The following is a 22536-nucleotide window of genomic DNA, read 5'->3' as shown; positions in this document are numbered from 1 at the left end:
TACAGAGGGGGCTGTATGGCGTTCTCTACAGGGGGATGTATGGCACTATCTACAGAGGGGGCTGTATGGCGCTATCTACAGAGGAGGCTGTATGGCGTTATCTACAGAGGGGGTTGTATGGCGCTATCTACAGAGGGGGCTGTATGGCGCTATCTACAGAGGGGGCTGTATGGCGCTATCTACAGAGGGGGTTGTATGGCGCTATCTACAGAGGGGGCTGTATGGCGTTATCTACAGAGGGGGCTGTATGGCGCTATCTACAGAGGGGACTGTATGGCGCTATCTACAGAGGGGGCTGTATGGCGCTATCTACAGAGGGGGCTGTATGGCGCTATCTACAGAGGGGGCTGTATGGCGCTATCTACAGAGGGGGCTGTATGGCGTTATCTACAGAGGGGGCTGTATGGCGCTATCTACAGAGGGGGCTGTATGGCGTTATCTACAGAGGGGGCTGTATGGCGTTATCTACAGAGGGGGTTGTATGGCGCTATCTACAGAGGGGGCTGTATGGCGCTATCTACAGAGGGGGCTGTATGGCGCTATCTACAGAGGGGGCTGTATGGCGTTATCTACAGAGGGGGCTGTATGGCGCTATCTACAGAGGGGGCTGTATGGCATTATCTACAGAGGGGGCTGTATGGCGCTATCTACAGTGGGGGCTGTATGTCGCTATCTACAGAGGGGGCTGTATGGCGCTATCTACAGAGGGGGCTGTATGGCGCTATCTACAGAGGGGGCTGTATGGCGCTATCTACAGAGGGGGCTGTATGGCGCTATCTACAGAGGGGGTTGTATGGCGCTATCTACAGAGGGGGCTGTATGGCGTTATCTACAGAGGGGGCTGTATGGCGCTATCTACAGAGGGGGCTGTATGGCGCTATCTACAGTGGGGGCTGTATGGCGCTATCTACAGAGGGGGCTGTATGGCGCTATCTACAGAGGGGGCTGTATGGCGTTATCTACAGAGGGGGCTGTATGGCGCTATCTACAGAGGGGGCTGTATGGCATTATCTACAGAGGGGGCTGTATGGAGCTATCTACAGTGGGGGCTGTATGGCGCTATCTACAGAGGGGGCTGTATGGCGCTATTTACAGAGGGGGCTGTATGGCGCTATCTACAGAGGGGGCTGTATGGCGCTATCTACAGAGGGGGCTGTATGGCGCTATCTACAGAGGGGGTTGTATGGCGCTATCTACAGAGGGGGCTGTATGGCATTATCTACAGAGGGGGCTGTATGGCGCTATCTACAGAGGGGGCTGTATGGCGCTATCTACAGAGGGGGCTGTATGGCGCTATCTACAGAGGGGGCTGTATGGCGCTATCTACAGAGGGGGCTGTATGGCGCTATCTACAGAGGGGGCTGTATGGCGCTATCTACAGAGGGGGCTGTATGGCGTTATCTACAGAGGGGGTTGTATGGCGCTATCTACAGAGGGGGCTGTATGGCGCTATCTACAGAGGGGGCTGTATGGCGCTATCTACAGAGGGGGCTGTATGGCGTTATCTACAGAGGGGGCTGTATGGCGCTATCTACAGAGGGGGCTGTATGGCGCTATCTACAGAGGGGGCTGTATGGCGCTATCTACAGAGGGGGCTGTATGGCGTTATCTACAGAGGGGGCTGTATGGCGTTATCTACAGAGGTGGCTGTATGGCATTATCTACAGAGGGGGCTGTATGGCGTTATCTACAGGGGGGGCTGTATGGCGCTATCTACAGAGGGGGTTGTATGGCGCTATCTACAGAGGGGGCTGTATGGCGCTATCTACAGAGGGGGCTGTATGACGCTATCTACAGAGGGGGCTGTATGGCGTTATCTACAGAGGGGGCTGTATGGCGCTATCTACAGTGGGGGCTGTATGGCGCTATCTACAGAGGGGGCTGTATGGCGCTATCTACAGAGGGGGCTGTATGGCGTTATCTACAGAGGGGGCTGTATGGCGTTATCTACAGAGGTGGCTGTATGGCGTTATCTACAGAGGGGGCTGTATGGCGCTATCTACAGAGGGGGTTGTATGGCGCTATCTACAGAGGGGGCTGTATGGCGCTATCTACAGAGGGGGCTGTATGACGCTATCTACAGAGGGGGCTGTATGGCGTTATCTACAGAGGGGGCTGTATGGCGCTATCTACAGAGGGGGCTGTATGACGCTATCTACAGAGGGGGCTGTATGGCGCTATCTACAGAGGGGGCTGTATGACGCTATCTACAGAGGGGGCTGTATGGCGCTATCTACAGAGGGGGCTGTATGGCGTTATCTACAGGGGGGGCTGTATGGCGCTATCTACAGAGGGGGCTGTATGGCGCTATCTACAGAGGGGGCTGTATGGCGTTATCTACAGAGGGGGCTGTATGGCGCTATCTACAGAGGGGGCTGTATGGCATTATCTACAGAGGGGGCTGTATGGCGCTATCTACAGTGGGGGCTGTATGGCGCTATCTACAGAGGGGGCTGTATGGCGCTATCTACAGAGGGGGCTGTATGGCGCTACGGCTGCTATAGTGGTAGTTACGCCACTGGTGCCGCGCTGTGCTATATGAGTGTGAATGCACACGATCAGTATAGGTGCCGCGCTGTGCTGTATGAGTGTGAATGCACACGATCAGTATAGATGCCGCGCTGTGCTATATGAGTGTGAATGTACACGACCCGGACGTGCTGGTGCACATTTCAGTGTGAGTGCACACTGTGTTCTGGGTGTTGCTTTATCGCCACAGAGTGTGAATTCACACTTAGATTTTCAAAATCGTGTCGTGTGAATGCACACTCTTGCTCTGGATGTACAATCTTTGTTAAAGAGGCTCTGTCACCAGATTTTGCAACCCCTATCTGCTATTGCAGCAGATCGGCGCTGCAATGTAGATTACAGTAACGTTTTTTTTTTTTAAAAACGAGCATTTTTGGCCAAGTTATGACCATTTTTGTATTTATGCAAATGAGGCTTGCAAAAGTCCAAGTGGGTGTGTTTAAAAGTAAAAGTCCAACTGGGCGTGTATTATGTGCGTACATCGGGGCGTTTTTAATACTTTTACTAGCTGGGCGTTCTGATGAGAAGTATCATCCACTTCTCTTCAGAACGCCCAGCTTCTGGCAGATCACGCTGTGACGTCACTCACAGGTCCTGCATCGTGTCAGACGAGCGAGGACACATCGGCACCTGAGGCTACAGTTGATTCTGCAGCAGCATCAGCGTTTGCAGGTAAGTAGCTACATAGACTTACCTGCTAACACCGATGCTGCTGCAGAATCAACTGAAGCCTCTGGTGCCGGTGTCCGACACGATGCAGGACCTGTGAGTGACGTCACAGATCTGCACTGCCAGAAGCTGGGCGTTCTGAAGAGAAGTGGATGATACTTCTCGTCAGAACGCCCAGCTAGTAAAAGTAGTAAAAACGCCCCGATGTACGCACATAATACACGCCCACTTGGACTTTTACTTTTAAACACGCCCAGTTGTACTTTTGCAATCCTCATTTGCATAACTACAAAAATGGTCATAACTTGGCCAAAAATGCTCGTTTTTTAAAAATAAAAACGTTACTGTAATCTACATTGCAGCGCCGATCTGCTGCAATAGCAGATAGGGGCTGCAAAATCTGGTGACAGAGCCTCTTTAAGTGTGATTAGATACTATTGGAGTGTGAATGCACACTCAGTCAGGTATCAGATCTTTATTCAGTGTGAGTGCACACTTTGCGATTTAGTCCAGGTAGGGATAGGTGTTATTAGTTTAGCTAGATATTGGGGTGAGTTTTTCAATAGATGAATTCTTAATATTACTCATTATTGATCCCCTTATCTGGTCTTTACCTACCTGGTTAGCCTGAAATCTTCAGGAAATTTTTGGCTATTCTAGCCCATTTTAATGACTTAATATTAAAATTGTCTTTTAAGCGTTCTCTTTCAGGCAGAATTAATCTTATAAATATTCACTCCTATAATTATTTACTCCTATTAACATGTACTGCCATAAAAATATATATGCCTTAGACATGTAGAGTACCCCTATAGACATGTACTGTTATAGAAATATATTGCCACAGACAAGTACTCTTATAGATATTTGCTGTTATTGACAAGTAATTCCATAGACATATACTCCTAGATACAAGTACTCTCATAGACATGTACTCCTAGAGACAAGTACTCTCATAGACATGTACTCCTAGAGACAAGTACTCTCATAGACATGTACTCTTAGATACAAGTACTCTCATAGACATGTACTCCTAGATACAAGTACTCTCATAGACATGTACTCCTAGAGACAAGTACTCCTATAGACATGTACCTCTAGAAACAAGTACTCTCATAGACATGTACTCCTAGAAACAAGTACTCCTATAGATATGTACCTCTAGAAACAAGTACTCTCATAGACATGCACTCCTAGAAACAAGTACTCCTATAGACATGTACCTCTAGAAACAAGTACTCCTATAGACATGTACCTCTAGAAACAAGTACTCTCATAGACATGTACTCCTAGAAACAATTACTCCTATACACATGTACTCCTAGAGACAAGTACTCTCATAGACATGTACTCCTAGAGACAAGTACTCTCATAGACATGTACTCCTAGAGACAAGTACTCCTATAGACATGTACCTCTAGAAACAAGTACTCTCATAGACATGTACTCCTAGAAACAATTACTCCTATACACATGTACTCCTAGAGACAAGTACTCTCATAGACATGTACTCCTAGAGACAAGTACTCTCATAGACATGTACTCCTAGAGACAAGTACTCTCATAGACATGTACTCCTAGAAACAAGTACTCTCATAGACATGTACTCCTAGAAACAATTACTCCTATACACATGTACTCCTATACACCGCGTTTTTTGCGTGCGCAAAACGCACACGCTCGTGTAAGTCAGGCCTAAGGGTAAGGCCACTTTCTCAACCACATTCTTTTTAATTAAACCAATGCATCTAAAATGAAAAAATGAAGCAGATTTGACAAAAGTTTTGATTAAAAAAAATGTCCTACTATTTAGTGTCTACATCTTCTATGCAGACCTATGTGTCTCCATGGTAACTGTGTAGTCTGATCCTGTAGCCATAATCCCTTCCACCCGTCTCATATTCTTTGCTAAACCACTGAATGTAAATGTATATTAGCATAAAGTAGCATAAAGAAGGGCACCGATGGAAGGAAGTACTGTATGCCTGTGAAACTAGACTACACAGGGTTTGTTTGTTGTCTGTTACCATGGATATGCATAGATGCTGTTGACACAAAATGATAGCATATTTGTAATTTTCATTTTAAATGAGTTGCGTATCTTACACCAGTCTTAGTGAAGGAAATGGCTTGATTTGCGTAAAAATGTTTAGGAAATTTGGCATACTTTGCACTGTTTGAGACGCAGAAAAAAAATCAACACCTGCTCTAAGCAGATTTCAATTTGCACCAAAATTGGTGCCATTTTCTAGCTTTGTACGTAATGACTTTGACTAAAACTAAGTTCCCTTTCAGACCATCCCTGCTTTTCTCGTCACTTTCCAATTTGTCGAGTGATAAAAACAGTTGCAAATTTTACCTAAATTTTGTTGCACATTGCGATTCAAAACTTTTATTGGCGCAGTTGATCCCAAAACCTGGCGTTAACTGCATGATAAATTTGAGCCATATTTTTTAAGGACCCATGCGCACAGCTACGTTGCGTGTACGGACCCTGTGTGGCAGCAGAGTCCCTGCAGTTCCATATAATAGACCAATAGGTCAGTCCACGTTCTACTCTATGGTGCCTCCTTAAGGCACTGCATTTTACTCTCGATGCTTCCAGTGGAAAATACCTTGATAATAAGGCATGTGATGGAACATACCTCGGTATGAAACCAGGAGTACAGTACGGACCCATAGCACAGTCTATGGGCGCCGTATTACGGATTTGTATAACATGGATACGTAATATGGCTATGTGACCAAACATATAGCAGGAACTCTTGGTTTTCTGGAAGTCCTTTATTCATCATGCCGGATTACACCTGCATCTGTTATACTTCAGGTATTCAGACATTACTAAAACTCATGCACCGGTAGTCGGATATTTACCAGGCCCATGCAATAAAACTATATACAAGCTTTATATGATCACTATTCTATAGTCCCATGACTTTTTACTAGAAGATATTATATATCCGATTCACCACAGAAAGAACCTAATGTCTACAGTCTACATGTCCCATTCAAGGGCCCAGCCAACGAGCGCGGGTAATGAATGGGAAACACAATATTCCAATCAATAGAGTTACACCATAATCACCTAGGGCTTTATACATGATCATTGCACCAAGATCCTCATTTGTCTAGGTCATCCCTCTCTTTTTATAGAAGACTGCAAGTCATAGTCACATCTTTAAACCAGCAGAATGTCAATGACAAGTTTGCAGAGTGGTTTTAGGATATGTACCGTTATACAGTGACTGTTAAAGCAGACCTACCAGTAGAAAAAATAAAGACTGCCTGGTTCTGGGCATTAAAAAAGTGAAAACCGTTTTGTAATATCGTGCTTCTGTGCGGAGATAGGATCATTTGAAATTACAGGCCCAAAGCCTGAGGCTGAACTACTAAGAGATGCTGATGACATCATGCCCCCTTCTCTCACATAGCGTGGTCATCGATTCCTTGTGTTGATCTACGCAACCAAATACAGCTATATCTACTTCTTTCCTGGCTGTAATAGTGGCAGTTATGTGTGTATACATTGGGACATCCATGTATTTGGTGATTTTGAGCCACACAAGGTCTCCATGACAGCACTGCACCTGATAGAAATCAGATCAGGACACGCTGACATCAGAATTTCTCAGTTGTTCAGTCTTAGGCTTTGGGCCTGTAACTTCAAGTGATAGAAGGAAGATATTATAAAACACTTTTCACATTTTTAACCCCTTCCCGCCGCAGCCCTTTTTCAGATTTTAATTTTCGTTTTTTCCTCCCCACCTTTCAAAATCCATAAGGGTATGTTCACACGGCCTATTTACGGACGTAAATCGGGCGTTTTTGCCCCGAATTACGCCCGAAAATAGCGCCTCAATAGCGCTGACAAACATCTGCCCATTGAAAGCAATGGGCAGACGTTTGTCTGTTCACACGAGGCGTATATTACGCGCCGCTGTCAAATGACGGCGCGTAAATAGACGCCCGCGTAGAAGAAGTGACCTGTCACTTCTTTGGCCGTAATTGGAGCCGCTATTCATTGACTCCAATGAATAGCAGCGCTAATTACGGCCGTAATTGACGCGCCGTTCAAGCGCCTTCACATGCCGGTACGGCTGAAATTACGGGGATGTTTTCAGGCTGAAACATCCCCGTAATTTCAGCCGTTACGGACCCCCGCCGTGTGAACATACCCTAACTTCTTTATTTTTCCGTCTATATAGTCCTATGAGGGCTTTATTTTTGCGGGACGATTTGTAGTTTTTCGTATCACCATTTATTGTGCCATATAATGTACTAGGAAACGGGGAAAAAAATTATTTGTGGGGTAGAAAATGAAAAAAATAGCGATTCCTCCATTGTTTTTTTGCGCGCCGTTTTTACGGAATTCACTGTGCAATTAAAACAACATGTTAACTTTATTCTGCGGGTCAATACGATTACGGCGATACCAAATATATATAGTTTTTTCTATATTTTACTACTTTTACAAGTAAAAACCTAAGTGTAAAAAATAAAATTGATTTTGTGTCGCCAAATTCCGAGCCATAACTTTTTTATTTTTCTGTCGATTAAGTGGTATGAGGGCTTATGTTTTGCGGGATAAGCTGTAGTTTTTAATGATACCATTTTGGTGTAAATGCGACGGTTTGATCACTTTTTATTTCATTTTTTGTGGGAGATGAGGTGACCAAAAAATAGAGATTCTGGCGTTTACAATTTTTTTTTTATGGCGTTCACCGTGCGGGTTAAATAATGATATATTGTAATAGTTCAGACTTTTACGGACGCGGCGACACTAATTATGTTTATTTATTTATTTTTTTACCATGCTCTAGGGGGAAAAGGGGAAAAGGGGGGTTTTTTGAACTTTTAATATTTTTAATTCTTTTTACACAAAAAAAAACACTTTATTTAACTCATTTTTAGATCGCTTGCACGATATACTGCAATACTAATGTATTGCAGTATATCGTGATTCTGACAGGCCGGAGGCAGGACTTAATAGGTGTACAAAGATGGTGGACCTGGGGGACTTCATTAGGTCCCCAGGCAGCCATAGCGTTGCGGGGGGCGCGATGAGCTGTTAGAGGGGGTCGCCCCCCTCTTTCTAACGATTTAAATGCTGCAGTCGCTATTGAACGCACGAGCGCGATGCCGCTAGTTACTCTGAAGTGTCGGCTGTAACAAACAGCCGACACCGGCATCGTATGGAGCGGGTTCACTCACAAGAATTGAAGTGTATGGTACTATTGATCACTAGTCGCTAGGGGGACTAGAAAAAAAAGTTAAATTAACATAAATGGTATTGCCGCGTGCGTAAAAGTCTGAGCTATTCTAATATAACGTTATTTAACCTGCACGGTACATTTGGTATCGCTGTAATCGCATTGACCTGCAGAACACGGTTAACATGATGTTTTTACCACACCGCGAACGCTGTAAAAACCAAACCCAAAAAAACAATGGAGGAATCCCTTTTATTCTCCCCCCCACAAAGAATGTTTTTGCCGTTTCCAAGTATTAAATTATGCTATTAAAAGCTGCAACTTGTTTCGCAGAAAACAAGCCATACGACTATAGCGACAGAAAAAATAAAAAAAGTTATGGCTTTTGGAATGCGGAGAGGAAAAGATAAAAATTAAAAAACGAGATGTGACTGCGGCACCAAGGGGTTAAAGTAAATGTGAACCTGTGAACATCATGTTGTTTTTAGGTCCAACATTCTATGCTGATTAATTTCGTAATATATATCTCTCTAGCGGTCGGATCTCCAGTTTTCTGATACAGAGCTCCAAATTCATTGCATTGACATTTTGCCTGCCTGCAGCTACCACTAGGGGGAGCTGGGGAGCTTACTGCATACTGTGTTAGAATTTAGTTTAATGTATAAACAGTAAGCTCCTGAGCTCCCCCTAGTGGTGGCTGCAGGCAGCGAGATATAATTGTTTACTCTCTTATCTATGCCGGAGATTTGGAGCTCTGTATTAGAACAATGAAGATCCAATCGCTATAAATATATATTATGAAATGAATCAGCACCGAATGTTGGACCTATATAAATGGAAACACTTGGGTGTTGAAGAAAATGAAGACATATGACTGAGGCTGGTTCTCCAGATGCTGGTGTGATGTAAAACAGAAACTATACACTGGACTATAACTATATCTACATAGTGGAATTTTTTTTAAAACGTGAACTTTTTGCCACATTTCTGAAAACATGATATTTAGATTCTAGGCTACTATTATATATGTACATGCTCTGTTAAGGGGGTCGGCTGATTTTAGAAAATGTGTTTGTTAATAGAGTTAATAAAAAGATAAGAGACTTCCTAATATACCTAATAGCACCCAGTATACAAGGCAATCGTCTCAATTTCCACGTCATTAAATAGGACCGGTCCCCTTTCCTGACATGTCTGTTTTAGTAAATAATTGTACTCCCCATGAAATAACAATTCTGGAGCATCTTGTCTTAGAATTCTATGTTGTGCCGTTCCTCTGTTATTCCTCTTAGAAATGTATGAATATATTGACAGCTGGGTGTTACCAGTTGGGGGTGTGTCCTAGCACAGACTGACCCTGTCCAATCAGTGCTGACACAGTGAGACTGTGTGGGGACACGCCCATTTTACAAGGTAAATGGTAACACCCCAGTTGTCTATTTTTTCATCAATTTCTAAGAGGAATAAAAGAGGAACGGCACAATGCAGAGTTCTAAAAAAATATTTTCCAGAATTGTTTTTTTGTGGGGAATACAATTATTTACTAAAATAGACTATAAAGGGATATTATGATTTTAGCATATAAAGTATATTCTTTGATGAAAAGTTATACAATTTTCCAATATACTTTTTTGTATCAGTTCCTCGCAATTTTCAAGATCTCTGCTTGCAGTTGTTGAATTGGAACCTTCATTGCAAACATCAAGAGGATGAAATTCTGCCCTATTCATATTATGACCACACAGGTTCTTTGGCTCAGTACAAGACACAGCTCTGATAATTGGAATGTAACTGTAACAAGCCATTCACCACATGACCAGAACAGATTTTTATCCTCTGAACGATCCGAATAAAGGTTTCTTTCTATTCAATAACTGCAAGCAGAGATCTTGAAAAAAAACAAGAGGAATTGATCCAGGGAAATTATAAAACGTATTATTATACAAGGGATAACTTTTAAAGGAGTTTTCCGATTTTATGCAATTAAAGATAAATGATTGTATAATGTGACCTCTGCTTGCTGTCAATGAATGGAAACATTTTTTTTTATGCATTTAGAGGCTGAAAAGTTACATTGATCATGTCTACTGACAAAGGTGCAGAGCTCAGGGGAGAGTTTTCAGCCTCTGGATGTAAACACTAATGTTTCCATTCCCTGACAGCTAGCAGAGATATTTAATAAGGTGAAGAATTGATATACAAAGATTAGAAAGTAGCAGAACTTATAACCATAACTGAGCTTTATTTACATAAAACTGGAAAACCCCTTTAATGTCATTGTCCATGGACTCGGGCTGAGCACACAATGTTTCCATGTAGCAGAGCTGTACTGAATCTCTGTATGGGCCACTCTTAAAAATATATTAGTATGGGACTTACATTTTTAATATCTCTTTTTGAAAACACATTTAATAAAACCTGCATACTACTTTAAAGAGTTTTCCCTCCTAAAATTAAAAATAGATTTAGAAGTTACAGAAGTAGCAGAGCTGAATGTGTTACTAAACTGCTCGTTTTGTGCACTGCGCTAGCACACACTAATTATACCAGTCTGCAGCCCTATGGAAAACCACATATAGCACATTGGATATCACCATGAATTGTGCCGAATGAAAAACATGCTGCATTGACAAACTCAGCTCTGCTACCTCTGTGTGATTTATTCTTTTGTCAATGTGTTACCACCTATATTCAGCATTTTCTTAAAGGGGTTTTTCAGGATATTACATTGATGGCCTATCCTAAGGATTATGGGGGTCCCACCTCTGGGTCTTCCACCAATCAGCAGTGGCGCTTGTTGAAGCAATGCAACTCCCTCTACTGCAGTACATTACACAGTGAAATCCATACCCTTGTGGCTGTGTCTGGTACTGCAGCTCAGCCTATGGACTGAGCTGCAGTACCAGATATAACCACATTAGTATGGATGTTGCTGTGTCAAGTAGTGCAGTGAAGGGGCCGCATAGGCCATCAATGTAGAAATCTGTCTAATTCTATTTCTGGCCACTAGAGGGGGCGTTTCCATACTTCTCAATGACAAATCTACCTATGCAGTGGTGCAACCTGGGTCCCAACCTCTATAGGAGCCACCCATCTTTCCCAGAAACAGATATATCTGTACAAATGGATGTATACAATTTTGTAGAGGACGACGCTTATATTTACAGGTGATTTTATTTTAGGGGGAAGGGCTCTTTAAATACCCAAAGTTGTAAAATAACAATAATAATGATACAACCCCATACCACAAACAAGCCAATGCAAGCATGCAATAGATGTAGATGTGCAATGCGTGTTCTGATACCTAAATTTTCTTTTGATGCTTGATCCAAAGTCCCTAATAACAATGACATTACTGTGAATCGAAGGGAAAATGATTAGGACGGTGATTTGTGAACAGACATGCACTGCTAGTAGGACATGGAGACACATGGAAATGACAGGCGATTCATGTGAGTTTTAGGATTGTCACTTTGTTTTAAGGAAAACTCTTAAAGGGGTTGAATAAGCTTAGAAAAACACGGCAGCTTTCTTAAAGAAATAGAATAGCGCCACTCTTGTCCATGGCTGTGTCTGGTATTGCAGCTCAGTCCCTTTTAAGTGAGTGCTGCAATACCACACACAAGAATAAGAGGGTTGCTGTTTCTTTAAGAAAGCAGCCATGTTTTTTTCTAATCTGACAGAACTCCTTTAAATTAAAATAGGTGGAGCTTGTTGCGAGTTATTGCAAAGCACATAAGATTGTAATAATCCACAAACTTAATGAAATCTATTCCTCCCGTTTGGTCCTTAAAAATTCCAGTGGTTGTCAACGCCCCTCCCCCTGGTCCTATACAGGTGAGTTCAGAAAGTAAAAGGCAACTTTTTTTTAATCTCATCACCCTCTTCTGTAATTAGGATTTTTGACATTATCCTATTAATTAACAGCATGAATCATCTCACTGAAACCCTCAGTAAGACGTCCTGTGAGGAACCACATTGTAAGTATATTTATATTAAAGCTTCATATAGGAGTTTTCCCCTTCATGTTTAATTGCAAGTCAACAGGACCCCCCACAACAATAGGCTGTATACTTTGTCATGCTCCACCCCCCCAGCGATGTACAGAACTTTCTTTACTCCTCCCACCCTGCGGAGACCCCTCCCTGCCGGCTTGTCACTCATGTTCAGGGATGTCAGGTTGGTAGGTTTCCCATCAAACTGGGCTTCTATTTTGTGTCGTGTGGCGGGTGATGCTTCCTACTGCTCAGACAGACTTCACCAGGGGTCAAGGGGGTACATCTTGCTGACGGGGGGGCTGTCACTATATACTACTGGGGGGACCTGTGGCTGTTATAATATTTGGGGACCCAGCGGTTGTCATTATACTGTATTTTGGGACACTGATAATATATTTGGGACAATTTAACTGTCACTGTAATTGTGGACACTGGCTGTCCTGGTAATTAATAGCACTGGCTGTCACTTTAATTGGGAGCACTAGCTGTCGCTATATGTGGGGGCACTGTGGCTGTCACTATATATTGGGGCACTGTGGCTGTCACTATATCTGGGGGCACTGTGGCTGTCACTATATCTGGGGGCACTGTGGCTGTTACTACATAGATAGGGGCACTGTGGCTGTAACTATATCTTGGGGCACTGTGGCTGTCACTTTATCTGGGGCTCTGTGGCTGTCACTATATCTGGGGCACTGTGGCTGTAACTATATCTGGGGCACTGTGGCTGTAACTATATATGTGGCACTGTGGCTGTCACTATATCTGGGGGCACTGTGGCTGTTACTATATCTGGGGGCACTGTGGCTGTAACTATATCTGGGGCACTCTGGCTGTCACTATATCTGGGGGCACTGTGGCTGTAACTATATCTGTGGCACTGTGGCTATAACTATATCTTTGGCACTGTGGCTGTTACTATATCTTGGGCACTGTGGCTATCACTATATCTGGGGCACTGTGGCTGTCACTATATCTGGGGGCACTGTGGCTGTCACTATATCTAGGGGCACTGTGGCTGTCACTATATCTAGGGGCACTGTGGCTGTCACTATATCTAGGGGCACTGTGGCTGTCACTATATCTGGCGGCACTGTGGCTGTCACTATATCTAGGGGCACTGTGGCTGTCACTATATCTGGGGGCACTGTGGCTGTCACTATATCTAGGGGCACTGTGGCTGTCACTATATCTAGGGGCACTGTGGCTGTCACTATATCTAGGGGCACTGTGGCTGTCACTATATCTAGGGGCACTGTGGCTGTTTCTATATCTGGGGGCACTGTGGCTGTTTCTATATCTGGGGCACTGTGGCTGTTTCTATATCTGGGGGCACTGTGGCTGTTTCTATATCTGGGGGCACTGTGGCTGTTTCTATATCTGGGGGCACTGTGGCTGTTTCTATATCTGGGGGCACTGTGGCTGTTTCTATATCTGGGGGCACTGTGGCTGTTTCTATATCTGGGGGCACTGTGGCTGTCACTATATCTGGGGGCACTGTGGCTGTCTCTATATCTGGGGGCACTGTGGCTGTCACTATATCTGGGGGCACTGTGGCTGTCACTATATCTGGGGGCACTGTGGCTGTCACTATATCTAGGGGCACTGTGGCTGTCACTATATCTAGGGGCACTGTGGCTGTCACTATATCTGGTGGCATTGTGGCTGTCACTATATCTGGGGGCACTGTGGCTGTCACTATATCTGGGGGCACTGTGGCTGTCACTATATCTGGGGCACTGTGGCTGTCACTATATCTGGGGGCACTGTGGCTGTCACTATATCTGGGGGCACTGTGGCTGTTACTATATCTGGGGGCACTGTGGCTGTTTCTATATCTGGGGGCACTGTGGCTGTTTCTATATCTGGGGGCACTGTGGCTGTTTCTATATCTGGGGGCACTGTGGCTGTTTCTATATCTGGGGGCACTGTGGCTGTTTCTCTATCTGGGGGCACTGTGGCTGTCTCTATATCTGGGGGCACTGTGGCTATTTCTATATCTGGGGGCACTGTGGCTGTCACTATATCTGGGGGCACTGTGGCTGTCACTATATCTAGGGGCACTGTGGCTGTCACTATATCTAGGGGCACTGTGGCTGTCACTATATCTGGTGGCATTGTGGCTGTCACTATATCTGGGGGCACTGTGGCTGTCACTATATCTGGGGGCACTGTGGCTGTCACTATATCTGGGGCACTGTGGCTGTCACTATATCTGGGGGCACTGTGGCTGTCACTATATCTGGGGGCACTGTGGCTGTTACTATATCTGGGGGCACTGTGGCTGTTTCTATATCTGGGGGCACTGTGGCTGTTTCTATATCTGGGGGCACTGTGGCTGTTTCTATATCTGGGGGCACTGTGGCTGTTTCTATATCTGGGGGCACTGTGGCTGTTTCTCTATCTGGGGGCACTGTGGCTGTCTCTATATCTGGGGGCACTGTGGCTATTTCTATATCTGGGGGCACTGTGGCTGTCACTATATCTGGGGGCACTGTGGCTGTCTCTATATCTGGGGGCACTGTGGCTGTTTCTATATCTGGGGGCACTGTGGCTGTTTCTATATCTGGGGGCACTGTGGCTGTTTCTATATCTGGGGGCACTGTGGCTGTTTCTATATCTGGGGGCACTGTGGCTGTTTCTATATCTGGGGGCACTGTGGCTGTCACTATATCTAGGGGCACTGTGGCTGTCACTATATCTAGGGGCACTGTGGCTGTCACTATATCTGGTGGCATTGTGGCTGTCACTATATCTGGGGGCACTGTGGCTGTCACTATATCTGGGGGCACTGTGGCTGTCACTATATCTGGGGCACTGTGGCTGTCACTATATCTGGGGGCACTGTGGCTGTCACTATATCTGGGGGCACTGTGGCTGTTACTATATCTGGGGGCACTGTGGCTGTTTCTATATCTGGGGGCACTGTGGCTGTTTCTATATCTGGGGGCACTGTGGCTGTTTCTATATCTGGGGGCACTGTGGCTGTTTCTATATCTGGGGGCACTGTGGCTGTTTCTCTATCTGGGGGCACTGTGGCTGTCTCTATATCTGGGGGCACTGTGGCTATTTCTATATCTGGGGGCACTGTGGCTGTCACTATATCTGGGGGCACTGTGGCTGTCTCTATATCTGGGGGCACTGTGGCTGTTTCTATATCTGGGGGCACTGTGGCTGTTTCTATATCTGGGGGCACTGTGGCTGTTTCTATATCTGGGGGCACTGTGGCTGTTTCTATATCTGGGGGCACTGTGGCTGTTTCTATATCTGGGGGCACTGTGGCTGTCACTATATCTGGGGGCACTGTGGCTGTCTCTATATCTGGGGCACTGTGGCTGTTTCTATATCTGGGGGCACTGTGGCTGTTTCTATATCTGGGGGCACTGTGGCTGTTTCTATATCTGGGGGCACTGTGGCTGTTTCTATATCTGGGGGCACTGTGGCTGTTTCTATATCTGGGGGCACTGTGGCTGTTTCTATATCTGGGGGCACTGTGGCTGTTTCTATATCTGGGGGCACTGTGGCTGTCTCTATATCTGGGGGCACTGTGGCTGTCTCTATATCTGGGGGCACTGTGGCTGTTTCTCTATCTGGGGGCACTGTGGCTGTCTCTATATCTGGGGGCACTGTGGCTGTCTCTATATCTGGGGGCACTGTGGCTGTCACTATATCTGGGGGCACTGTGGCTGTCTCTATATCTGGGGGCACTGTGGCTGTTTCTATACCTGGGGGCACTGTGGCTGTTTCTATATCTGGGGGCACTGTGGCTGTTTCTATATCTGGGGGCACTGTGGCTGTAACTATATCTGGGGGCACTGTGGCTGTAACTATATCTGGGGGCACTGTGGCTGTTTCTATATCTGGGGGCACTGTGGCTGTTTCTATATCTGGGGGCACTGTGGCTGTTTCTATATCTGGGGGCACTGTGGCTGTCTCTATATCTGGGGGCACTGTGGCTGTTTCTATATCTGGGGGCACTGTGGCTGTTTCTATATCTGGGGGCACTGTGGCTGTTTCTATATCTGGGGCACTGTGGCTGTTTCTATATCTGGGGGCACTGTGGATGTTTCTATATCTGGGGGCACTGTGGCTGTTTCTATATCTGGGGCACTGTGGTTGTTACTATATCTGGGGCACTGTGGCTGTTTCTCTATCTGGGGGCACTGTGGCTGTTTCTCTATCTGGGGGCACTGTGGCTGTTTCTATATCTGGGGGCACTGTGGCTGTTTCTATATCTGGGGGCACTGTGGCTGTTTCTATATCTGGGGGCACTGTGGCTGTTTCTATATCTGGGGGCACTGTGGCTGTTTCTATATCTGGGGGCACTGTGGCTGTTTCTATATCTGGGGGCACTGTGGCTGTTTCTATATCTGGGGGCACTATGGCTGTTTCTATATCTGGGGGCACTGTGGCTGTCTCTATATCTGGGGGCACTGTGGCTGTCTCTATATCTGGGGGCACTGTGGCTGTCTCTATATCTGGGGGCACTGTGGCTGTCTCTATATCTGGGGGCACTGTGGCTGTCTCTATATCTGGGGGCACTGTGGCTGTCTCTATATCTGGGGGCACTGTGGCTGTCTCTATATCTGGGGGCACTGTGGCTGTTTCTATATCTGGGGGCACTGTGGCTGTTTCTATATCTGGGGGCACTGTGGCTGTTTCTATATCTGGGGGCACTGTGGCTGTTTCTATATCTGGGGGCACTGTGGCTGTTTCTATATCTGGGGGCACTGTGGCTGTTTCTATATCTGGGGGCACTGTGGCTGTTTCTATATCTGGGGGCACTGTGGCTGTTTCTATATCTGGGGGCACTGTGGCTGTTTCTATATCTGGGGGCACTGTGGCTGTTTCTATATCTGGGGGCACTGTGGCTGTTTCTATATCTGGGGGCACTGTGGCTGTTTCTATATCTGGGGCACTGTGGCTGTTTCTATATCTGGGGGCACTGTGGCTGTTTCTATATCTGGGGGCACTGTGGCTGTTTCTATATCTGGGGGCACTGTGGCTGTTTCTATATCTGGGGGCACTGTGGCTGTTTCTATATCTGGGGGCACTGTGGCTGTTTCTATATCTGGGGGCACTGTGGCTGTTTCTATATCTGGGGGCACTGTGGCTGTTTCTATATCTGGGGGCACTGTGGCTGTTTCTATATCTGGGGCACTGTGGCTGTTTCTATATCTGGGGGCACTGTGGCTGTTTCTATATCTGGGGCACTGTGGCTGTTTCTATATCTGGGGGCACTGTGGCTGTTTCTATATCTGGGGCACTGTGGTTGTTACTATATCTGGGGCACTGTGGCTGTTTCTCTATCTGGGGGCACTGTGGCTGTTTCTCTATCTGGGGGCACTGTGGCTGTTTCTATATCTGGGGGCACTGTGGCTGTTTCTATATCTGGGGGCACTGTGGCTGTTTCTATATCTGGGGGCACTGTGGCTGTTTCTATATCTGGGGGCACTGTGGCTGTTTCTATATCTGGGGGCACTGTGGCTGTTTCTATATCTGGGGGCACTGTGGCTGTCTCTATATCTGGGGGCACTGTGGCTGTCTCTATATCTGGGGGCACTGTGGCTGTCTCTATATCTGGGGGCACTGTGGCTGTCTCTATATCTGGGGGCACTGTGGCTGTCTCTATATCTGGGGGCACTGTGGCTGTTTCTATATCTGGGGGCACTGTGGCTGTTTCTATATCTGGGGGCACTGTGGCTGTTTCTATATCTGGGGGCACTGTGGCTGTTTCTATATCTGGGGGCACTGTGGCTGTTTCTATATCTGGGGGCACTGTGGCTGTTTCTATATCTGGGGGCACTGTGGCTGTTTCTATATCTGGGGGCACTGTGGCTGTTTCTATATCTGGGGGCACTGTGGCTGTTTCTATATCTGGGGGCACTGTGGCTGTTTCTATATCTGGGGGCACTGTGGCTGTTTCTATATCTGGGGGCACTGTGGCTGTTTCTATATCTGGGGGCACTGTGGCTGTTTCTATATCTGGGGGCACTGTGGCTGTTTCTATATCTGGGGGCACTGTGGCTGTTTCTATATCTGGGGGCACTGTGGCTGTTTCTATATCTGGGGGCACTGTGGCTGTTTCTATATCTGGGGCACTGTGGCTGTTTCTATATCTGGGGGCACTGTGGCTGTTTCTATATCTGGGGCACTGTGGCTGTTTCTATATCTGGGGGCACTGTGGCTGTTTCTATATCTGGGGGCACTGTGGCTGTTTCTATATCTGGGGGCACTGTGGCTGTTTCTATATCTGGGGGCACTGTGGCTGTTTCTATATCTGGGGGCACTGTGGCTGTTTCTATATCTGGGGGCACTGTGGCTGTTTCTATATCTGGGGGCACTGTGGCTGTTTCTATATCTGGGGGCACTGTGGCTGTTTCTATATCTGGGGCACTGTGGCTGTTTCTATATCTGGGGGCACTGTGGCTGTTTCTATATCTGGGGGCACTGTGGCTGTTTCTATATCTGGGGGCACTGTGGCTGTTTCTATATCTGGGGGCACTGTGGCTGTTTCTATATCTGGGGGCACTGTGGCTGTTTCTATATCTGGGGGCACTGTGGCTGTTTCTATATTTGGGGGCACTGTGGCTGTTTCTATATCTGGGGGCACTGTGGCTGTTTCTATATCTGGGGGCACTGTGGCTGTTTCTATATCTGGGGGCACTGTGGCTGTTTCTATATCTGGGGGCACTGTGGCTGTTTCTATATTTGGGGGCACTGTGGCTGTTTCTATATCTGGGGGCACTGTGGCTGTTTCTATATCTGGGGGCACTGTGGCTGTTTCTATATCTGGGGGCACTGTGGCTGTTTCTATATCTGGGGCACTGTGGCTGTTTCTATATCTGGGGGCACTGTGGCTGTTTCTATATCTGGGGCACTGTGGCTGTTTCTATATCTGGGGGCACTGTGGCTGTTTCTATATCTGGGGGCACTGTGGCTGTTTCTATATCTGGGGGCACTGTGGCTGTTTCTATATCTGGGGGCACTGTGGCTGTTTCTATATCTGGGGGCACTGTGGCTGTTTCTATATCTGGGGGCACTGTGGCTGTTTCTATATCTGGGGGCACTGTGGCTGTTTCTATATCTGGGGGCACTGTGGCTGTTTCTATATCTGGGGCACTGTGGCTGTTTCTATATCTGGGGGCACTGTGGCTGTTTCTATATCTGGGGGCACTGTGGCTGTTTCTATATCTGGGGGCACTGTGGCTGTTTCTATATCTGGGGGCACTGTGGCTGTTTCTATATCTGGGGGCACTGTGGCTGTTTCTATATCTGGGGGCACTGTGGCTGTTTCTATATCTGGGGGCACTGTGGCTGTCTCTATATTTGGGGGCACTGTGGCTGTTTCTATATCTGGGGGCACTGTTGCTATCACTACTTTATATGCTATAAACACATCCTATCTATCCTGCATAATGTAATAAAATGTTCTATCTATTTGTTACTATCATTTATAAAGTGCATGTTGGCAATACAGACATTGGGCTACATTTCGGCTATTTTTCAGATTGTCTTTGGCTGGTTCTGAGACCTGGCAGCTCCTCTCATGTTGTATTAGTCCTGATAAAGAATGGCTGCCTGTTACTGGTCCTGCCTCCTGCCTCTTCCAGCTCCATTCACCTATTCTACATTGATCTTCCCATATATTCACATATAACTGCCACTACTGAAGCCAGAATGGATGTAGATATTGATGTGGATGGTGATTTGGATCCACACAAGATGACATCACTGCACACGATCAGCAAGGGACATGTTGTTATTGGAATCTCTCAGTAGTGCAGCCTCAGGCTTGGGGCCTGTAAGTTCAAGTCTTCCTTGTCTTTTTTTTTCCATTTCCATTGTAACTTTACCGACCAATGCAGCCACAACACCGAGGACTTCATTCAAACGCAGAATTACTTTCCTTTTCCGTTTACTTAAACTTCGGAAAAAATGTCAGGACATATCTCGTTAATTACATTTCAATCACTAATCAATTGGATAACGATCAGACCTATCACAGCAGTCGAGACCTGACCTATAAAGAAAAACCTCATCCTCGGAAAAAGTGCCACCGTCACAATAAGAAGGGCTCAATTTCCTAATCAAGATTAAACTGTAGAAGCAATTATCAAAAATAAATAAATAATAATTATAATAATATAATCTTTGCAAAGCCGAATATAAAACAGTATTGAGCTGCGATGCCACAGTGACATCTAGTGGTCACTATATACATGACAGCTTGATCATTTATTAGGCCAAGTTCACTTTTGTTGGTACCGTAGGTGTGCTGCACAAAGCTGTGCTAATACCCGCCACAGAAACAGGGGATAGATGATAGATAGATTAGATAGATAGATAGATAGATAGATAGATAGATAGATAGATAGATAGATAGATAGATAGATAGATAGATAGATAGATAGATAGATAGATAGATAGATAGATAGATAGATAGATAGATAGATAGATAGAGATAGATAGATAGATAGATAGATAGATAGATAGATCGATAGATAGATAGATAGATAGATAGATAGATAGATAGATAGATAGATAGATAGATAGATAGATAGATAGATAGATAGATAGATAGATAGATAGATAGATAGATAGACATACCTAGTGGCGCCATCCAATGGTTCTTTCCTTTAAAGGTAAGTTGCAAGCATGAGAAAGGGAAAACAGAAACACATTAAGCCAATTGTAGCTCAGGTAGTCGTAGTGTAACAGATATGGGATGGTTCAGGATTGTCATTTATCATTGTTTTGGAGCCCCCCATGAATGTCAGGTCTAGCATTGTATCTGCGGGTCATTGTGATAGATCATATGGCTTGTTGTAGATAAGGACACACATATAACCTGGCTGTGTGAATACTTTCAGCATTTTTCCAGTTCATACAGAGTTGCTCTATGTATATAAACCCCTGCCCGGCTTTTGCAGTCGCTCCAATACTGGACATGGCATAAAATGGCCCCACATCTTAGTTCATACATAAAGCGCTAGGTAAACCTGGTGGATTTTTGCTCTGAATGGAAAGGTCATGTTGTATCTCTGCCCTCGGCTTCAATCATTGTTATTTGCCAGGTTACAAAAAGTTTAAAACTTCTCCATCCATTGAAAATAATGTAAACCCAGGAGGGGGCGTTTGCATGTGACCTATCATGTGGATGTTCTCGCTTTTAACATAGGACTACAGTTCTTCCCTTTGTGTACCCACACGAGTACAAGAAAATACACGGGTGTTACTTTGTGAGTAGCCAGACATGCAGAAAAGAGGGATAGAGAAACTGCCTGGGTGACCAGGTGACTACAGACAGCTCTCCATAGCCTCAAAAATGGCTGACAATGATTACAACTCTCTGTCCACAATTACAGTGAGAAGTGCGAGAGCTATACCAATTAATCACCCATGGCTTTACCTACCACCATACCTCCCGATGACAGATGTGACACTATCTATATACATTATAATATATATTTATTGTATAGTAAGATAGCTCTGTCCAGCCAAGACTACATCTTTATATATCACTGCACCATTGTACCACCTTCTTATACGCCTGCATTATTATGGGGATAACTGGGCTATTCTCCCAAAATGTCGCTATCCCTGCAACCCCTAAATCTTTGTACCTGATACTAAATATATAAAATTGAGAAGAAAGGGCACAATTTTAATGTCATACACTTCTCGTGCTGCATCATAGTGTGAACACAGTCAAATGGGCAGATTTACTAGGACTAGCATTTCATACGGCAGTTTTAGCTATCTGCTCCGCCGGAGTAAGGTGTGACAGATTTATTAAGAGGCGCACGCCTGCTTGCCATCCATCCCCCCATGGGACATCAAATAAAAAATGTATACACACCTTATCGATCCTCTTTGCTTCTCCCCAGGTCCCCTCAGCATGCTATGGCTCAAACAAGGTCCTGACACGGAGCAGCACCCGGGCCTTATATGTGACGCTGCTCTCAACGTCATCAGTGCTGTGTCACATACAACATCCTGAAGCTGCCCGGGGTCTGTGCGTTGCCTTAGCCACGATCGGTAGTGAGAGCATGAGCGGACCCGGAGGAGAGACGAGGAGCGGTGAGTATATTTATTTATTTTTATTGTCCGGTAATAAGGAAGTCTTA

The 22536-nt window shown here is 45.5% G+C and overlaps 1 protein-coding gene across 1 annotated transcript in view; it reads right to left on the bottom strand.

Annotated features, from left to right (window-relative positions):
• The window catches only part of KCNQ3 (potassium voltage-gated channel subfamily Q member 3), a 118656-nt gene that overhangs the window by 24926 nt on the left and 71194 nt on the right, over window positions 1-22536 (bottom strand). Inside the window, exon 10 of the mRNA XM_075827939.1 lies at window positions 21017-21043. Within this exon, the coding sequence (XP_075684054.1) occupies window positions 21017-21043 (27 nt within the window). The remainder of the gene's footprint in view (window positions 1-21016; window positions 21044-22536) is intronic.

Source organism: Rhinoderma darwinii, chromosome 5, assembly GCF_050947455.1.
Source record: "Rhinoderma darwinii isolate aRhiDar2 chromosome 5, aRhiDar2.hap1, whole genome shotgun sequence".
In the NCBI taxonomy this organism is placed as follows: domain Eukaryota; kingdom Metazoa; phylum Chordata; class Amphibia; order Anura; family Rhinodermatidae; genus Rhinoderma; species Rhinoderma darwinii.
Note: the sequence above shows the minus strand (reverse complement) of the source record. Positions and strands in the feature narration are given on the sequence as shown.